Source organism: Oncorhynchus mykiss, chromosome 4 (genome assembly GCF_057628025.1).
Source record: "Oncorhynchus mykiss isolate SJ-2025 chromosome 4, ASM5762802v1, whole genome shotgun sequence".
Classification (NCBI taxonomy): Eukaryota; Metazoa; Chordata; class Actinopteri; order Salmoniformes; family Salmonidae; genus Oncorhynchus; species Oncorhynchus mykiss.
This window is the reverse complement of record NC_143025.1, coordinates 30150470-30167500: the sequence shown is the minus strand read 5'-3', so window position 1 is coordinate 30167500 and position 17031 is coordinate 30150470. Positions and strand designations below refer to the sequence as shown.

General features: G+C 46.8%; 1 protein-coding gene across 5 annotated transcripts in view; it reads left to right on the top strand.

Moving 5' to 3' along the window:
• lnx1 (ligand of numb-protein X 1) overlaps positions 1-17031 on the top strand; it is a 69408-nt gene that overhangs the window by 13449 nt on the left and 38928 nt on the right. For 2 of the 5 annotated variants that reach the window (XM_036968591.2, XM_090231825.1), the window contains exon 1: positions 1336-2026. The exons of the other annotated variants lie outside the window; for them this stretch is intronic. In XM_036968591.2, the coding sequence (XP_036824486.1) occupies positions 1935-2026 (92 nt within the window). In that variant the 5' untranslated portion in view covers positions 1336-1934. Of the gene's footprint in view, positions 1-1335; positions 2027-17031 lie in introns of those variants that run through there. 5 annotated transcript variants of the gene reach the window in all.

Below are 17031 nucleotides of genomic sequence, written 5' to 3'. Positions count from 1 at the left end.
GAAATACTTTGGGAGAGGAATTGAGAGGAGAGAGAGATGGGGCGATGGGAAGCAGATAAATGTGAGACGCTGCAGACTTGAAGTGTTACGTGATATCATGACTGGAGATCAAAGTTCTCTCACCACCATCAGTCACTCCCTCTGGCTCTCTAATTACTGCTAAAGGAGAGAGGGATGAAAGAGAGGAGGGAGATGAGAGCAATGAAAAGAGAGAACAAGATGTAGAGTGAGAGAGAGAGATCGACTCTGAGTATACAAAACATTAAGAACACCTGCTCTTTCCATGTCATAGACTGACCAGGAAACCCAGATGAAAGCTATGATCCCTTATGATGTCACTTGTTAAATCCACTCCAATCAGTGTAGATGAAGGGAAGGAGACAGGTTAAAGAAGGATTTTCAAGCCTTGAGACAATTGAGAAATGGATTGTGTGTGTCTGCCATTCAGAGAGAGGGTGAATGCAAGACAAAATATTGAAGTGTCTTTGAAGTGGGTGTGGTAGTAGCTGCCAGGCGCACCAGTTTGTGTCAAGAACTGCAACGCTGCTGGGTTTTTCAGTTTCTCATATGCATTGGAGTCAACATGGGCCAGCATCCCTGTTGAACGCTTGTGACACCTTGTAGAGACCATGCCTCGACGAACTGAAGGTGTTCTAAGGGCGAAAGGGGGTGCAACTCAATGTTAGGAAGGTGTTCCTAATGTTTTGTACACTCACTGTGTGTATTTAGCCCGGTAAACACTCCCAACAAAAACAGTCTGCTAGGACCTGCCCTTACGGTGCCCTCATCACTCCCCTTTATTAACCATCCCCTCGTTATCCATACCCTGCCCCAATCTCAAGATATCAAACATGGTCCAGCCTCTCTCATCCCCCTGTCCCAACTCACACACCCCAACAACAATTTCCCTGAATAAATCGATGGGCGTCTGACCACTGGTTTGGTTCAATGAAGAATTATTATAACAGTAAACTCCCCTTTGTAAACTCTCCCACTCTGTCAGTCTGTTTCACTCCATTCAGAAATAACAGGCTTCTCCTGTATCTCTGTAATGAATATTGATTTGGCAGTGTGTTTTTCCTCTCCCCTTCTCGTTTTGTGTTTTTTTCTACACATGTAGGTAAGGTCTTTGGAGCGATCAGACCAATCTGCTGCCACCCATCTTTAAGGGGGAGGGGTTAAGAGTCAGCCGACCAGCCGTATGTGCAGGCAGGAGGAGGTTAATGCAGTAGCTGTGTGTGAGTGCGAGGGGGAGAGGGATTGTGACCAATCAGAGAAGCATCGAGTGCCCCCCCTCCCCCACCCTTGGTTTGGTCTGCTCCATCTCTCCCTCTCAGTGGTTCCTGCTGCAGTATAAGTCACAGGCTGCGCTGTTCCCACTGACACATACACGGAGGGAGACACACACACACACACACACACACACTCGTACGAGCGGAAATCCTCTTACACGTCGCTAGCAGATTAAAGCCTGCACATCTCAAATCATATTCCAAATGTGCCACCTTCCCCTGGGTATCCTCCCTCCTCTTCCTCCTCCTCCTCCGCCTCTTCATCCTCTACCTCCGCAGGACTTCTCCTCTACTTCTGTTGCTGCTTCTTCTTCTTCTTCATCCTCTGGCAGCTGGCCCACTCGCCTCTGCGGCTGAGATGACCACACAGCCTGCCTGAGGGAGAGAGAGAGAGACAGGAGGAGACAGAAAGGAGAAAACGAGGGAAGGGGGAAAGAAAGAAGAGAGGGAGTCATTTCATCCTGAGAGCTACTCTGAAGAAAGAAGGGGAAAAGGGAGAGGGTCAGCACGGCCAGGCTCGGAGAAGAGGAGGGGGAAGTGGAGGAGGAAGTCGGGGGGGAGAGAAGAGAAGAGCGCTCCGGTGCAGAAAGAGAAAGAGAAAAGAGAGAAATAGAGCGAGAGAGAGCTGACTGTGTATCAACCATGAAAGCTCTACTGCTGCTGGTTCTACCCTGGCTCAGCCCAGCCAACTACACTGACAATGTGGGCAACCTGCACATCCTCTACTCTGAGCTGTGAGTACTGTACCACTGTCCCACTCAGCATAGACCTGCTGCATCCATTCACTTCCATAACATCACTCCATCACTCCCCTTCACCAACGGCCCATACAGCCCTGTAGTGTGTGTGTGTCTGTGTGTGAGCGTACATGCGTTTGTGTATGCCTGTGTGTGCGCGTTTGCACGCATGTGTCTGTGTGTGTTCTTTTAATCTGACTACAAAGAGAGTGTACGGCGCTATGGCCATTTGTGGGGTTATTGATTTGGGTAGTGGCCATTGGTTGCCGTGGCAGCGGGATGCGGTTGACATGACAGATATAGAGGTTTGTGCAGACAAGGTCTGTTTGGATGTTCCAGGGTAGCACTGCAGCATGGCAGCACTCTCATCAGGACTGCAGGATGTGTGTGTGTGTGTGTGTGTGTTTACTGTATGTATGTGTGTGTGTGTGTGTGTGTGTGTGTGTGTGTGTGTGTGTGTGTGTGTGTGTGTGTGTGTGTGTGTGTGTGTGTGTGTGTGTGTGTGTGTGTGTGTGTGCGTGCGTGCTGTCTATTGATCAGTAACGAAATGTGTACCTGTGCATGCCTGTTGCTAAACGCTTTGATTGTCTCTGTATGTGTGCGTTATTGCGTTGTTTGTGAGGTTTTTACATGTGGAGGACATACCTTTCGATACCTGGGTGCCCGTTTGATTCCTGCTTCATTCTACATGTTCACTGTGTGAATGGCCATATTCATGAGGAGCACTCCAGGCAAAACAAAGAGCAAACACTCGCTATATCCACACAGAGAACACAGTCATCGCTACAAACAACACAACAACACAGACATTCACATTCACAATGATTCAGAAAGATAGATACACAGATAAAGACGATAACGACAAACAACACCCTCTGGGGGGAAGAAAACACTCCCAGAGACCATTCATTCAGTCATAGTTCATATGAAACACTTTGACACCATGGCAACAACCGTCTCATCCAGCCAGCTGTACTCTTCATACCGAGGAGCAGGTGACGATCTCGCCTCCTTCGTTCCCTTGGCTCAGATTCTCATTTTTGAAAATAGACACCATCCTCCCTGAAGTAGCCTAAACACGTATTGTGTCTGCATAGCGACTGTTCGTTTTAATTCTAGGTTTGTGTGGTGTGTGGAGATGTGGGCTGTGCAGCTGAATCTTATTGGTGAAACACATTTCTGTCTGTGTGTTTCTAAGTGTGTCTATATCGGTTTAGTCTTTCTGAGCGGGAATGCAGTTTGACTATGTGGCCATTCGTTCTCTACGTAGTCATTTTTAGTCTGAGTCTTTCTGGGAATAGTCTATAGTGGTCCTTTGTATGTGTCTCTGTCAGTGATATTGGTTATATTCAGTAGACTCATTTGAAGCCTGGGGCTCACAGATCTATAAGCTGGATCCTGCTATCCTCTCCAGTCCCCGCCAGTCTGACGGAAATGTCCCATTATGCTGTGTGAATACAGGGAACAATGCAAAGCTTTACAAATCCTCCCGTTCCATTATGAGGATCCTTTATTGAGTGGAGCTTTAGCTCCTGCAGACACTCATATCCCATATTAGACAGCCATGAAACCTAGAGAAATAGGGGGGAGGGGAGAGGGGAGGGAGAGAGAGGGAGAAAGAGAGAGAGAGAGATGGCTAGAGAGAGAGAGAGAGATGGCTAGAGAGAGAGAGAGATGGCTAGAGAGAGAGAGAGAGAGAGATGGCTAGAGAGAGAGCGAGATGGCTAGAGAGAGAGAGAGAGAGAGATGGCTAGAGAGAGAGAGAGAGATGGCTAGAGAGAGAGCGAGAGAGATGGTTAGAGAGAGAGCGAGAGAGATGGCTAGAGAGAGAGAGAGAGATGGCTAGAGAGAGATGGCTAGAGAGAGAGCGAGAGAGATGGCTAGAGAGAGAGAGAGATGGCTAGAGAGAGAGAGAGATGGCTAGAGAGAGAGCGAGAGAGATGGCTAGAGAGAGAGAGAGAGATGAGGAGAGAAGGGAAAGGCGAGAGAGGTGAGGGAGAGGAGGGGACAGTAAAGGAGGAGAGGAGAATGGAAATAGAAAGCAGGGAATGGAAGAAGAAGGGCAGAGGAGAGGAGAGAGAGCAGGGGAAATAAGAGGAGACAGGAGGGGATAAGGTCACTTCCATCTGTCCATCCATGCGTATGGCTGCCTTAGCAATGGGAGACTGAGGGGCTCATTGGGAGCACACTCAGTATGTGGGTCATTGCAATGAATGATTGTTTGTAAATACCACGAGTGCTTTCTATCCTCTCCTCATGTGTGTGTTTCTGTGAGTGTGTTTGTGTGTGTGTTTCTGTGAGTGTGTTTGTGTGTGTGTTTCTGTGAGTGTGTTTATGTGTGTGTTTCTGTGTGTCTGTGCGCAGTGCTGTCTCTGTGACGTGGCTTTTGCTGATTGTGGCATGATAGAGAGGGAAAACAGGAGCGGACATGGTGTTTTTCTGGCTGGCTGGAGAGCAGTGGCACACCATTCATCTTTATCCAGTGCCCTGACAGCCAGGAGCCTCCCTCTGTCTGACCATCATCTCATCTCTCTCACCCTCTCTCTCGCTTGCTCATACTCGCTTCTCCTCTCGCTACGCTTTTCTCTGTGTCTCAGTTGTCGTGCTGCATTTCCCTGTTTCCCACAAAAGGGATTTCATTCTATGAGAGAAATCATATTGTAATATATTGTAAAATCAAATGATATTGTATTTGTCTCATGCGCAGGTGCTCTTTCCCAATGATGCAGAGTTAAAAATACGAACATTTAAATGTGTGTGTTATGTGTGTATGTGTGTGTGCGTATGCGTATGTATGTGTGTTTGTGTGAGATTGTCAGTGCGTGCGAGTGTGTGGGTAGATTCCTGCGAGTGTGCATAAATGGTATCTTGCACGTTCACACACACATAGTATACACAGCACAAGCAGGGGAGAGAGAGAGAGAAAGAGAGAGAGAGAGAGAGAGAGAGAGAGAGTTGCTCCGTAATTAAATCTGGAATAGAGTTACCCCACTTATCCTCCTTCAGCAACAACCAGTGCAGCACTGGCATACACACAGGAGCACCTATGTCATTTATCCCCATGTGTCCCTGTACATGCAGTACACACACACACACACAAAATACATAAACACTGCATCCACTTACCACCCCTTTTGCAAACATACACATAATCCACTCTCTTTTTCCATAACACACACACACGCTGCCACGCACACACGCTGCCACGCACACACGCTGCCACGCACACCGATGTCTCACCTCTCACCCAGCACACACGCCCTCTACTCCCCTGATAATCACAGTGCAGTGCTATAGAACGTTAATGATTAATCTGCGTTCATTTCTGGGGCCTGGGCTGACTTGTCTTAAACGCTATGATTAACTTAGCTTCCGTCCTTTCAGCCTGAATCTCCAAAGCTCGACGCAGAGAGCTGTGGCGTCCCAGACGCTTTCCGCACGGACACATCCTAATGGGATCAGCCCGCCACCCGGCCACAGAGCAAGGGATCTGAACGATAAGAGGCATTTGTTGATTCCAGGTCCAACCCATCCCCAGTCAAAGACATACAGTACCCCGACTACCCATTGCTAGTCGACTACCATCCTGGTCCATCTTAGCCCAGTGGCAGGGTGGAGGGCTGGCTTCACTAATTAGACTTTTGTTGGGATTAAATATGAATAATTTTTCTGCAGCTCTTCATCTCAGCGCGTCTATCAGGCTGGAGGCAGAGGAGAGCAGAGGAGCGGAGGGCAGAGTGACAAGGCTATGGTTAACATCAAGCCAACAGGCAACTTCTTATCCTACTAGACGTCTTATGCTTATGTTCTTAACTTTCTCTGTGAAGACTGTTAGTGAATGGTGCTCATGTAGCATGCGCAAAACACATTTTCTTTAGCTATTCACACCTTACCATATGAACATGCGGTATACATGGATGAAGATGAAAAGACAACTGTGGTGTGTGGAGCCCCCCCGCCCCCCCCCCCCCAGACAAGTGTAAAGGACACACTTTAAGAGAGATACAGTGTACTGCATATACACACGCACACATGCACACAGAGGCACACACACATACAAACATACACACACAGGCACACATTATCACCGGGCCCATGTGCACAAGAAACACACACAAAAGCAGTGATTAATTATTTACATAATAATTTATTCATGAGAGGAAGAGAGCAGAGGGTCGTCTTTGTGACTTTGAGAGTCTTCTCCTCTAACTAATTTCACTGTATTCATGCAGACATGTTGAGCAAGGCCCGCGGGTCACACGCTTGGAGGACATGGGGGAGGCGATGGAGATTGTGAGGTTCGAGAGATGCAGTTTGTATGCAAGTCAGCACTTTCAAGTTTCAAGTTTTAATGTCACGTGCCCAAGTATAGTGAAATGCCTTTCTTGCAAGCTCTAAACCCAACAATGCAGCCATCAATATCAATGTAGAACTAAAAATAACATAAGGTAGAACAAAAACACTCAAGATATAGAAATAAGAAATAAGAAGAATACGAGAAGTAAGAAGCTATGTAGAGGTTCAGTTCCAATATCATATTTACAATGTGCAGAGCTACTGGAGTGACAAAGGCAGATATGCATAGTGGTAAAAACATGCATGAGAGCACTAGCTGTTCCGGATGACTGTTTGATCACGCTCTCCGCAGCCGATGTGAATAAGACCTTCAAACAGGTCACATTCACAAGGCCGCCAGGCCAGACAGATTACCAGGACGTGTACTGCGAGCATGCACTGAACAACTGGCAAGTGTCTTCACTGACATTTTCAACCTCTCCCTGTCCGAGTCTGTAATACCAACATGTTTTAAGCAGACCACCACAGTGCCTGTGCCCAAGAACACTAAGGTAACCTGCCTAAATGACTATCGACCCGTAGCACTCACGTCTGTTGCCATGAAGTGCTTTGAAAGGCTGGTCATGGAAAGGCCCACTCCAATTTGCATACCGCCCCAACAGATCCACAGATGATGCCATCTCTATTGCACTCCACACTGCTCTTTCCCACCTGGATAAAAGGAACACCTATGTGAGAATGTTATTCATTGACTACAGCTCAGCATTCAACACCATAATACCTTCAAAGCTCTTCAATAAGCTAAGGATTCTGGGACTAAACACTTCCCTCTGCAACTGGATCCTGGACTTCCTGATGGGCTGCCCCCAGGTGGTAAGGGTAGGTAACAACACATCCGCCACACTGATCCTCAGCACAGGGGCCCCTCAGGGGTGCGTGCTCAGTCCCCTCCTGTACTCCCTGTTCACTCATGACTACACGGCCAGGCACAACTCCAAAATGTTCTACAGCTGTATCATTGAGAGCATCCTGACTGGTTGCATCACTGCCTGGTATGGCAACTGGACGGCCTCCGACCGCAAGGCACTACAGAGGGCAGTGTGTATGGCCCAGTACATCACCGGGGCCAAGCTTCCTGCCATCCAGGACCTCTATACCAGGCGGTGTCAAAGGAAGGCCCTAAAAATTGTCACAGACTCCAGCCACCCTAGTCATAGACTGTTCTCTCTGGTACCGCACGGCAAGCAGTACCAGAGCGCCAAGTCTAGGTCCAAGAGGCTTCTAAATAGCTTCTACCCATTAAGCCACAAGACTCCTGAACATCTAGTCAAATGGCCCAGACTATTTACACAGCCCCCCCCCCCCCTTTTACGTTGCTGCTATTCTCTGTTATTATCTATGCGTAGTCACTTTAATAACTCTACCTACATGTACATATTACCTCAATTACCTTGACTAACCAGTTCCCCTGCACATTGATTCTGTACCAGTACCCCCTGTATACATAGGCTTGCTATCGTTATGTTACTGCTGCTCTTTAATTCACTGTAAGGTTGTATTTGGCGCATGTGACTAATAACATTTGATTTGATGTGAGTAAGTGAATGTGCGTGTGTGTAAAGTCAGTATAAATGTGTGTGCATGTTATGTGTGTGTTGGAGTGTCAGTGTGCGTGAGTGTGTAGAGTCCTGTGAGTGTGCATAGAGACAGTGTAAAAATATAAATCAAATAGAAGGGTCAACTAGTCCACGTAGCCATTCTGTTAGATATTAAGCAGTCTCATGGCTTGGGGATAGAAGCTGTTCCGGAGCCTGTTGGTGTCTGACTTGATGCACTGGCACCGCTTGTGCGGAAGCAGAGCGAACAGTCTATGGCTTGGGTGGCTAAAGTCTATCATGTTTTTCCGGTCCTTCCTTTCACACCGCCTGATATAGAGGTCCTGGATGGCAGGGAGCTCTGCCCCAGTGATGTACTGGGCTGTCTGCAACATCCTCTGTAGCGTTATGCGATCGAGGGCCATGCTGTTTCTATACCAAACGGTGATGCAGCCTGTCAAAGTGCTCTCAGTGGTGCAGCTGTAGAACTCTTTGAAGATTTGAGGGACCATGACAAACCTTTTCAACCTCCTGAGGGAGAAGAGAGCCTGTTGCGCTTTCTTCACAACTGTGCGTGTGTGGACCATTTCAATTTTTTTTGTGACCGCGAGGAACTTGAAGCTCCACTGCAGCCTGTCGATGTGGATGGGGGTCTGCTCGCCACCCCCGTTTCCTGTAATCCACAATCAGCTCCTTGGTTGAGGGAGATGTCCCAGCACCACACCGCCTCCTTGCAGGCTGTCTCATCGTCGCCGGTGATCAGGCCTACCAAATTCATGTCGTCAGCAAACTTGATGATGGTGTTGGAGTCATTCGTGGCCATGCAGTCGTGGGTCAACAGGGAGCACAGGAGGGGGGAAAGCACACACCGCTGTGGGGCCCCCGTGTTAAGGGTGAGTGTGGCGGAGGTGATGCTGCCTACCCTTACTACCTGGGGTTTGTCCATCAAGGAGTCCAGGATCCAGTTGCCGAGGGAGGTGTTCAGCCCCAGGGTACTAAGCTTGGTGAAAAACTTGGAGGCGAAAATGGTGTTGAGCTGAACGCTGAGCTGTAATGATTGAACAGCATTCTCACATAGGTATTCCTCTTATCTTGGTGGGTGAGGGCAGTGTGGAGTGGATCTGTTTATCGATCTGTTGTGGCGGTATGCAAATTAGAGTGGGTCTATGGTGTCTGGGATGATGGAGTTGATGTGTGCCATAACCAGCCTTTCAAATCACTCCATGATTACAGATGTGAGTGCTACAGGGAGGTAGACATTGTGGCATGAAGCCGTGGAGTTCTTGAGAGCAGAAAGGATGGTGGTCATCTTAAACCGTGTGGGGATTACAGACTGGGACAAGGAGAGGTTTTATTCAATATACTGTGTTCATTGGGTGGGTATGCATTTTGCGGAATATGTGTTTGTTTGTACATGTATACTATACTTTAGTACTGTAGTATTCTACTCCCTAGCCGTATCGTAAAATACTGAATGACTGAAGAATAACAAGGCATTCATACTATCCTGTTGAATAGGTCTTTGGTCTGCCTGTTTCAGTGTGCCTTTTGGTCTGCCTGTATCAGTGTGTCTTTGGTCTGCCTGCATCAGTGTGTCTTTGGTCTGCCTGTATCAGTGTGTATTTGGTCTGCCTGTATCAGTGTGTCTTTGGTCTGTCTGTATCAGCGTGTTTTTGGTCTGCCTGTATCAGTGTGTCTTTGGTCTGCCTGTATCAGTGTGTCCTTGGTCTGCCTGTATCAGTGTGTCTTTGGTCTGCCTGTATCAGTGTGTCTTTGGTCTGCCTGTATCAGTGTGTCTTTGGTCTGCCTGTATCAGTGTGCCTTTGGTCTGCCTGTATCAGTGTGTCTTTGGTCTGCCTGTATCAGTGTGTCTTTGGTCTGCCTGTATCAGTGTGTCTTTGGTCTGCCTGTATCAGTGTGTCTTTGGTCTGCCTGTATCAGTGTGTTTTTGGTCTGCCTGTATCAGTGTGTCTTTGGTCTGCCTGTATCAGTGTGTCTTTGGTCTGCCTGTATCAGTGTGTCTTTGGTCTGCCTGTATCAGTGTGTCTTTGGTCTGCCTGTATCAGCGTGCCTTTGGTCTGCCTGTATCAGCGTGTCTTTGGTCTGCCTGTATCAGTATGTCTGTTGAGCTGCATCCTGTTCTACAAGGTGGATATATCCCCTCTGCTGAATTTCTCATCACCACTGGACGTTCCATATGAGTGGCCAGACCAGAGACACTGGAGTGCAGCCATCTCTGAGACAGGGACAGAGGGATAGAGAGAGAGAGAGGAGTGAAGGGCAGAGGAGAGGAAAGCAGAATCTAGTCTAATCTGTCATGTCAGTGATTTGATGCCCTGGCTGCCTCTTGCCACGCCCCTAGCTGAGCTGGTGTCACGTCACCCAGCACCACCGGCCACTAGGGGTAACAGTGGCTGCCTCTTGCCACGCCCCTAGCTGAGCTGGTGTCACGTCACCCAGCACCACCGGCCACTAGGGGTAACAGTGGATGCCTCTTGCCACGCCCCTAGCTGAGCTGGTGTCACGTCACCCAGCACCACCGGCCACTAGGGGTAACAGTGGCTGCCTCTTGCCACGCCCCTAGCTGAGCTGGTGTCACGTCACCCAGCACCACCGTGATACGTACAGCCAGGTCACCCCTGATACAAGTCAGTATTCAACATCCATCCATGCCTGAGGACGTCGTGAGATGACATGGAAACCGGCCACTAGGGGTAACAGTGAGCGTTGTTACCTTCGGGTAGGTTTCTGTTTTGTGAGGGTGTTGTGGAAGGGGAGATTGGTGTAAGCATCTGGTGTTGCATGTTGCGTGTTGCAAGGTTGCATGTTCAAATCCAGCAATAGAAAGTAGTTTTTGAGATTTCTGTTTAAAGCCTTTCCCAAATCTTATAATTTACCTTGACCGTTCGGAGTTCATGCCTGAACTTAACTCTAACCTTAAAAAATTGGCATTAATGCCTAAACTTAATCTTAAACACTTCAAAATTTGATGTTTGGAACAACTTCAAAATGTGTTTTATGAAAACATGAATGAGACCGTGAGAGCTCGTTGTAGCACGTTGTGTGGACCGGGAAACAAACAGGGACACCACCAGGGACTAGGGACCAGTGCCCAGCGTAACTACGGTATGGCGCTGCAGGGATAGTTGCCTTGTTTGGACAGGCTGACCAACCCTGAACAGGCTGGTGTAGGCATGGGTCCGAGAGCAATACCCCCACCCCCACCACCACCCTCAGACCATGTCAGAAACGAGACCATAGAGAGGAGAGGCGCATTGAGCACTATGGGATACCAGCAGAAAGAGCACACAGGACCCATGGGATGCACTTAACAGAGGTTTATATAGGATTGTTGTTGTATACCCAGGATAATAATGTACACACACACACACGGAAACACAGTGTTGCACATACTGACAAAGTGCCAGATATGTGAAATGTTTTGCGTGCTAGGCTACTCTGGCGCTGTATTAGTAGCATATGAGGGGAAAGTAGGCCAACCACAAACAAAAATACAACAGAAATTGAAGTTAGTAGGAGATTACAATCTATTGTTCATATATACTGGACTAGCATACATACAGTGGGGCAAAAAAGTATTTAGTTAGCCACTAATTGTGCAAGTTCTCCCACTTGAAAAGATGAGAGAGGCCTGTAATTTTCATCATAGGTACACTTCAACTATGACAGACAAAATGAGAAAAAAAATCCAGAAAATCACATTGTAGGATTTTTAATGAATTTATTTGCAAATTATGGTGGAAAATAAGTATTTGGTCAATAACAAAAGTTTATCTCAATACTTTGTTATATACCCTTTGTTGGCAATGACAGAGGTCAAACGTTTTCTGTAAGTCTTCACAAGGTTTTCACACACTGTTGCTGGTATTTTGGCCCATTCCTCCATGCAGATCTCCTCTAGAGCAGTGATGTTTTGGGGCTGTTGCTGGGCAACACGGACTTTCAACTCCCTCCAAAGATTTTCTATGGGGTTGAGATCTGGAGACTGGCTAGGCCACTCCAGGACCTTGAAATGCTTCTTACGAAGCCACTCCTTCTTTGCCCGGGCGGTGTGTTTGGGATCATTGTCATGCTGAAAGACCCAGCCATGTTTAATCTTCAATGTCCTTGCTGATGGAAGGAGGTTTTCACTCAAAATCTCACGATACATGGCCCCATTCATTCTTTCCTTTACACGGATCAGTCGTCCTGGTCCCTTTGCAGAAAAACAGCCCCAAAGCATGATGTTTCCACCCCCCTGCTTCACAGTAGGTATGGTGTTCTTTGGATGCAACTCAGCATTCTTTGTCCTCCAAACATGACGAGTTGAGTTTTTACCAAAAAGTTATATTTTGGTTTCATCTGACCATATGACATTCTCCCAATCTTCTTCTGGATCATCCAAATGCTCTCTAGCAAACTTCAGATGGGCCTGGACATGTACTGGCTTAAGCAGGGGGACACGTCTGGCACTGCAGGATTTGAGTCCCTGGCGGCGTAGTGTGTTACTGATGGTAGGCTTTGTTACTTTGGTCCCAGCTCTCTGCAGGTCATTCACTAGGTCCCCCCATGTGGTTCTGGGATTTTTGCTCACCGTTCTTGTGATCATTTTGACCCCACGGGGTGAGATCTTGCGTGGAGCCCCAGATCGAGGGAGATTATCAGTGGTCTTGTATGTCTTCCATTTCCTAATAATTGCTCCCACAGTTGATTTCTTCAAACCAAGCTGCTTACCTATTGCAGATTCAGTCTTCCCAGCCTGGTGCAGGTCTACAATTTTGTTTCTGTTGTCCTTTGTCAGCTCTTTGGTCTTGGCCATAGTGGAGTTTGGAGTGTGACTGTTTGAGGTTGTGGACAGGTGTCTTTTATACTGATAACAAGTTCAAACAGGTGCCATTAATACAGGTAACAAGTGGAGGACAGAGGAGCCTCTTAAAGAAGAAGTTACAGGTCTGTTAGAGCCAGAAACCTTGCTTGTTTGTAGGTGACCAAATACTTATTTTCCACCATAATTTGCAAATAAATTCATAAAAAATCCTACAATGTAATTTTCTGGATTTTTTTTCTCATTTTGTCTGTCATAGTTAAAGTATACCTATGATGAAAATTACAGGCCTCTCTCATCTTTTTAAGTGGAAGAACTTGCACAATTAGTGGCTAACTACTGTAAATACTTTTTTGCCCCACTGTACATACTGCATGACTCCCGTACATATAACTATACACCCACACACACAGGCCTCTAATGTCACAGTGAATAGGACAGATGTAGAATTCACCTACAAGTCATCTGGAGCCTTAGGCTGTCCATGACTTTTAACATTGAAGGTTCTCACGTTCACGTTCAAACACGCATGCGAAGTGCTCACACATACACACACGTATAACAACCTCCACATACCTCCACATATCTCCACAACCTCCACATACCTCCCCTTATAGCTAATTGTGTTTTTCTTCACATCAATTAACGCAGACATAGGTGCTGGAAAGAATGATACATGCAGAATTCCCACTGCAGTCATTCTTAGCTGCCATGGTTTTTGCCTTATATGCTTACACTGACTGAAGCACTGACGATTGCTGGAATTTGCATGAAATACAACGTTTGGTGTGCACATTGCACTATTGAGATAGGCTTCTTCAGCAAAGCCTTTTTATGTAGTGGAACTGCCGTGATTGTAGCGATCTCAGAGCCAGCTACGCTCCCAAACTGAGGAGGAGAGAATAAATCTGACAGAGAGAGAGACAGAGTTACAGAGTTGGAGGGAGAGAGAGTAGGATAGAGCATAAAGGACGGAGGGCGAGTGTACAAAATTGAGAACAGGATGGAGGAATAGGAGACGAAGGAGAGAGGAGTACAGAGGACAGAGAGAAAGACTCTCGGGTTGGTTGAAACGCGACACTCATGCAATGACTGCTGCATCAACGTCCTTCCTAGCTGATCATGTCAGGTCATGGCATTGGCTGATGATCTGACTCTGGTATTGATTGGAGAAAAGGCCTGATTCAGAGCTCAGGAAGTTGGAGGAAGATGACCTCATTGACTCAGGGCTGGGAGGGTTTTCTTTTAGATCATCAACACAGGTGAACCAATCCTGCCAAACCAGACTTACAGTAGCTGGATTTTGTGCGTGGGGGGAGCCTGTGATATTGGCCCCGGACGTGTTCGTCTCGGGACCTGAAGTGCTTTGTTGTTGAGTCACACCCTATAGCTGACATTTCCTCTGAGAAAAAGCAACACAATCCAATCAACACACCAGCACGCCTACTAATTCAAGTTTTTTCAGTTCATCATTCATTCTCTCCCCCCTTCCCTCCCACCCTCCCTCCCTACGTATATGATCTTCCCAAAATAAAGCAAGGTTTTATAATTGATAAATTGATCTAATTAAGGAGCTAGTGAACACAGATGTTCTCCTCTTTTCTCCAGGCCTTTGTCAATATGGATTTAATTAATTAACAATTTCCCTCCCCATGTCATGCCTCAGCGGACTGTGAGCCTGTGAGTAAGTGTGTGTATGTGTGTGTGTGTGCGTACATCAGTGGAGGCTGCTGAGGGGAGGATGGCTCCTAATAACGTCTGGAACGGAGCAAATGGAATGGCATCAAACCATGTATTTGGTGTATTTGATACCTTTCTACTTATTCCACTCCAGCCATTACCATGAGCCGTCCTCCCCAATTAAGGTGCCACCAACCTCCTGTGGTGTATGTGTGCATGTGGAGAGGCTGAGTCAAAGAAAGAAAGAGCTGCGTTTTATTTCATCAAACAGTTTAAACCCATTGGGCAAAACTTGCTTCAATCTACATTGTTTCCATACCATTTCAATCTACATTGTTTCCATACCATTTCAATCTACATTGTTTCCATACCATTTCAAAACAAATGTGGAAAACCGAATGGATTTGAAAAAGTCAGCAATTTAAGGGAATTTTGTATTTTTTCACCCAACTTTTAACCTAAATCCATTGACATGGTGAAATGTTTTGTTGATTTCACTTTGAATTCACGTTAGTTGACAACTTATCCAAAATGAAATCAAAACTAGACGTTGAAATGACGTCTGTACCCAGTGGGTTGTGAGTGTTCCTCTGTGACGTGTCTTAGCCAAAAGCTCTGTCTGACATGCAGACAGTTTGCTGTCAAGAGTTTTACTTTTGGAGCAGACATCAAGAGGAGCTCAGAGGGATACGTTTTTATTAGACAGAGAGCGAGAAGGAGAAGAAGAAGGTTTTTTCTCCTCTTCTTTTTGTAAGATTAGTGAGATTTAGAGTTTCTTAATCCAGAGGCTTTTTCGCCAAAGCAAGGAGCTTTAGTTTGATCTTGTGACAAAGCACGGATAGAGATAAGGAAGATGATACTCCTCGGTTTAGACGATAGGGTGATTAAAAACGCTCGGGAATGATGGGATATCATACTTCCCAGAATGCTTTAATGTCATTTGTATTCCCAATATGGGCCTACTGTTGGGAGGTATTGTCTGTCCCAAACAACTATCTCTTTCACATACAAATGTCCCGCCTTTCACAGTGCCGAAGAAAAGCTTCTTCCTCCAAGCCTGACGCAGAACAGAATCATATTTTCCTTTTCTCTCAGCCTGTTATGTCAGAAGTTATATTTCCCAATACGTCTTAAGAACTGAGCTGTCATGGAGTGAGCTGGGAAAGGATTGCAGTACTCCAACAGTCCGGATTAACACTGCTGGCATCTCTACCGCCAGTAGGGGGGAAGGGCCGGGGACTGGGTTGGTTCATGACTCTCGGTAGCCATCACACACCACAGAGAGGATGCTATACACCAGGGGTGGGCAATTCCAGTCCTAGAGGGCCTGCTTGGTGTCACAGTTTTGCCCCAGCCCCAGCTAACACACCTGACTCCAATAATCACCTAATCATGATCTCCAGTTTAGAATGAAATCTGATTAATCAGCTGTGTTTGCTAGGGATGGGGGAAAAGACTGACACCAATCAGGCCCTCGAGGACTGGAGTTGCCCACCCCTGCTATACACCAACTTCAGAATGGATACGTCCATCAGGGTTCAGGTCACAACACTGGACCATCCCTGACAGACACTCTGGGTAGTCAAGGCCATTCACATGCATGCACACATATACACACACACTATACACACACATACACAAACATATACACAAACACATACACAAACATCCACACACACAAATACAAGGAACCCTGTGTCCTGTCACGTTCTGACCTTAGTTCCTTTGTTATGTCTTTGTGTTAGTTTGGTCAGGGCGTGAGTTGGGGTGCGTAGTCTATGTTCTTTTTTCTATGTTGTGGTTATGTGTTTGGCCTGGTATGGTTCTCAATCAGAGGCAGGTGTCGTTTGTTGTCTCTGATTGAGAATCATACTTAGGTAGCCTTTTCCCACCTGTGTTTTGTGGGTGATTATTTTCGGTTTTGTGTCTTCTCCAGACAGTTCTTTCACTTTGTTGTTTTGTTGTTCAGTTGATTTAATAAATATTAACATGGACACATACCACGCTGCACATTGGTCCGATCTCTCATAATCCTCGTCAGAGGAAGACAAATGCCGTTACATGTCTGCACCAGACTGACTGATCTAGCTCATATTTTGATAATGGTCTGTGGTTATTTGTGCTGTCTGTGTATTCTGTGCTGATAATATTATTGTCTGCTGCAGTCAGTCGAGAGAGGGAGAGCGTAGCGTATTTGGGTTAGGGAGGATAATCCACTCACCCCTAAAGAGGATTGGAGAATCTCACAGGCTTTGATGAGTTGTGAGCTGGTGTTTATTTCACATCACAAGAAGAAGACTGTTTTTGTCACAGCCAGCCAGGGCGCATCCTCCCCTCTCTCCTCCGCCGCCCCTCCCACGGAATGCTGGGTAATTATTATTGTGCCAGAGAAGGTGTTTCTTAGCTATCTCTATCCAGATCACAGGGGTTAATGGAGATGATGTGATTACTGAAGCGTCTTTCTGTGTCTGTCTGTGACTGTGGAGAACTAGGCATGGTGTACTGCTGCTGAGGCAGGCAGCTAGCTCTAATGAGCCAGCACTAAGCTGAGCCATGATCCCCCGCAACACAAATCACACACTGACACACACAGGGGAGGGAAGAGA